The 3,320-nt window shown below is 40.1% G+C and overlaps 2 protein-coding genes across 2 annotated transcripts; both read right to left on the minus strand.

Annotated features, from left to right (window-relative positions):
* Positions 1–670: 670 nt before the first annotated feature.
* Positions 671–1,102, minus strand: LOC143602800 (uncharacterized). Its single transcript, XM_077079793.1, has one exon. The coding sequence runs from the start codon at positions 1,100–1,102 to the stop codon at positions 671–673; it is 432 nt and encodes a 143-aa protein (XP_076935908.1).
* Positions 1,103–1,424: 322 nt separating this feature from the next.
* Positions 1,425–2,688, minus strand: LOC143602801 (uncharacterized). Its single transcript, XM_077079794.1, has 2 exons — positions 2,578–2,688; positions 1,425–2,111 (listed from the first exon to the last, which is right to left on the minus strand). Exons 1-2 carry the CDS (start codon positions 2,686–2,688, stop codon positions 1,425–1,427), a joined length of 798 nt encoding a protein of 265 aa, XP_076935909.1.
* Between the last annotated feature and the right edge of the window lie 632 nt (positions 2,689–3,320).

A 3,320-nucleotide genomic window follows, 5' to 3' on the forward strand; every position in this document is an offset into this window, starting at 1 on the left:
ACATCTCTCTGCCTAAATTATGACATGAGCTACCTTATTATAGGACGAAGCTCATTTACAATAAATATACATTAAATACATAGACTAGACTATCTATAACTTATTCGATTTCTACGGACACCAAAACCGTTCACTAACATGTTGTTTTGTTTGTAATCTTTTTTCATGAACATAAGAAGCTTTTTATCCTTTACACTTTGTTTATTGTATAATATAAGTGTCATATTATAGGATCTTGTTATCATTAATAAAAGATTACGTGACATTTATTTTAAGGACACGCGGGTCCCTTCTGGCACGCATGCCAGAAAATTTTCTTTAAGGACACGCGGGTCCTTTTCGGCAAGCGGGCCAAGAAAATATTTGCTTACACAAGACTTGTACATAGGTTTAATCAGATTTTTTAATAAGAAAGGCACGCAGGCCTAAATATATTACAACTGACGATATTAGATGTCTTTTACTAGTCTATTAGGGCACGCAGGCCAAATAGAAAGTAAGTAATAACAAGTCTTGCTCATATGTAGCACTTCTTCAATTGTGCAACATTCCAAGTTCTAGGGATCTCTGTCCCGTTCAGTTTTTCCAATTCTGTAAGGGCCTTCGCAAGTTGGTGTCAATTTACCCTGAGGTTCTTGGCCAGATGCTTCATTGTTACGATAAAATCTCCCTAATAAAAACTACACTTTTTAACCCGCGAGTCATAATATTTATGTAGCTGGCGTTTATAGTTATGCTCGCGGATTAAGTCCAGTTCTCTCCTGTCTTCAAGGAGGTCTAAGTTCATCCGCAGCTCTTTTTCATTATCAATAATTGTCAACGTTCGTTGGGATGGAACTCCAATTTCAGCTGGGATCATGGCTTCAGTGCCGTAGGTTAAACTGAACGGCATTTCAGAGTTGCTTGATTTCTTTTGTGTGAGTAAAGCCCAAAGTACATGGGGCAATTCATCTACCCAGCCCGTCCGTTTAGTTCCTAACCTTGCCTTGATCCCATCTTTGATGGTTTCGTTGGTTCTCTCAACTTGATCATTGGCTTGCGGGTGGGCTACCGAAGTAAAAACTTGAGTGACCTGAAGCTCTTTTAGCCACGCTTGCAACATACTGTCTACAAACTAAGTCCCATTACTGACTAATTCTTGTGGAAGGCAAAATCGACAAATAATGAATTACCACAAGAATTTCTTGATACTTGAAGCAGTGATGGAGGCGACCGGTTTGGCTTCTACCCATTTGCTAAAATAATCTATAGCCACAATCAGGAATTTGACACGTCCTGGGGCTGTTGGAAATGGACTCATGATATCGGTTGCCCACTTATGGAACAACCAAGCAAATGTCACCGAGGAAGGATCTTCGGTACAAGACACCATCTTGTATTTGGTAATTCAAGGCTTTGTGTCTGATCTTCCGGGCCGCAGCTTTTTATTCTAGTAAGAATCCCGATGAAAGATATGCTACAATCGATGTCATCCATGATTCAACACCAGTTTGAATGACTAACACTTGATGTTGCAGGACCGATGGTTGATCTAGGACTTCTACGCGGGTGTCTTTTGCGAAGTGTTCAAAATTTGTCGAGGCTAACTTGTTAAGAGCATCCACTGACTTGTTTTCGCTTCTCTTGATGTGAATGACTTTGTAAGACGAAAACTGAAGGATCAGATCCTCTGCTTGCGAAAAATAAGAATCCATCACATCATTCTTTGCTTCATACGTCGCATTGATCTGTCCCGCGATCAACATAGAACCCACCCACGCTTCCAAATGTTTCATCCCAAGTTTCTTAGCTATCCGAAGATCTGCTAAGAAAGCTTCATACTCTGCCTCGTTGTTGGTACTTTTGAAGTGAAACTTTATGGCATACGTAAATTCATGACCCTCAGGGTTCACCAACCTGAGGCCTGCGCCTGATCCTTCGTTACTTGAGGCCCCATCTGTGAACAGTGACCAAACTTGGTCTCGCTCAGGAGGAACTGGAATTTGCTGTTCAACCAGACATTCTTCCTCCTTTTTCTGTGGGACTTCTGTAACAAAGTCTGCTAACACTTGGACCTTGATCGCGGGTCTAGGTGTATACTCGATCGCATGCTCTCCCAACTCTATGGCCCACTTTGCCAATCACCTAGACAATTCTGGCTTGCTCAACACATTTTTCAGTTTGTACCCTGTTAGCACATTGATGGGGTGACCTTGGAAATATCCGCGGAGGCGCCTGGCAGCATAGACTAGTGCAAGAACCAGCTTTTCGAGCATTGAATAACTGGTTTCTGGTCCTGTCAACGTTTTACTGACGTACTAGATATGCGTTTGGAGATTTTTCATATCTGTCACTAGCATGGCCCCAATGGCAATATTCGATGTTGATAAGAATAGCGTTAAAGACTATCCCGCGTGTGGTGCTGTCAAGGTAGGAAATGCCATCAGACACTTCTTAACTTCTAAGAACGCTTTTTCGGCTTCCGCAGTCCACTTGAAATGTGCTACTTGAGACAATTCCTAAAGGTTGACACAAACGGATAAGATTTGGCTGCTTTATTGGCCAAAAATCTGTTCAGAGCCACAAGTCTTCCATTACCTCTTTGAGGGAAGAAGGTGAAGGCATGCGGGCCACTGCTTGAACTTTATCGGGGTTAGCTCTGAAACCCGCACCCGTGACGATTACACCTAGAAATTTTCCTTCATCCATCCGAAAGGAACACTTGTTGGGATTGAGTTTCATGTTGATCTTTCCCAAAGTTTCAAACGTTTATTCAATGTCCCGAAGTATCTGATCTTCCACAACACTCTTTATCACCAGATCAACCATATATGTTAGTGCACGGTTTTGCGTCTCGAGTCTTTGTATTTATCTTTTGTATTAATTAATGAATTTTTTTATGTTAAATCAATTCTTAAAATAAACAGAGGATGAACCCTCTATATATAGAAGATGGAATCTAGTTCGTTACACATTTAGCAATAAACTAGCCTTCCACTTCATTACATTACAATTCATATAAATAAACATTAATGAACTGCCCCCTAATTCATTAAACATCCTTAACGAACTAGATTAACTTAACGAACTAACTTAATATAATAATATTTCTTTCATTAATTAATACAAAAGATAAATACAAAGACTCGAGACGCAAAACCGTGCACAAACAGACACCCCCTCGTCTTGAGCTCTTTGTCTTTAAGTTTTTTGAAGCGCTTTGTCTGCTAGTCTCTGCTGTTGTGAATCTATATAAACATATCTATAATATATATAAACATATTATAGACAAGTGTGTCGCAAATCTATAATTTATTAAGTGTGTCGCAAATCTGTGACAT

This window comes from Bidens hawaiensis, unplaced genomic scaffold, assembly GCF_021521415.1.
Source record: "Bidens hawaiensis isolate Kalapana, Puna unplaced genomic scaffold, B.hawaiensis_p1.1 tig00059872_1, whole genome shotgun sequence".
Lineage (NCBI taxonomy): Eukaryota > Viridiplantae > Streptophyta > Magnoliopsida > Asterales > Asteraceae > Bidens > Bidens hawaiensis.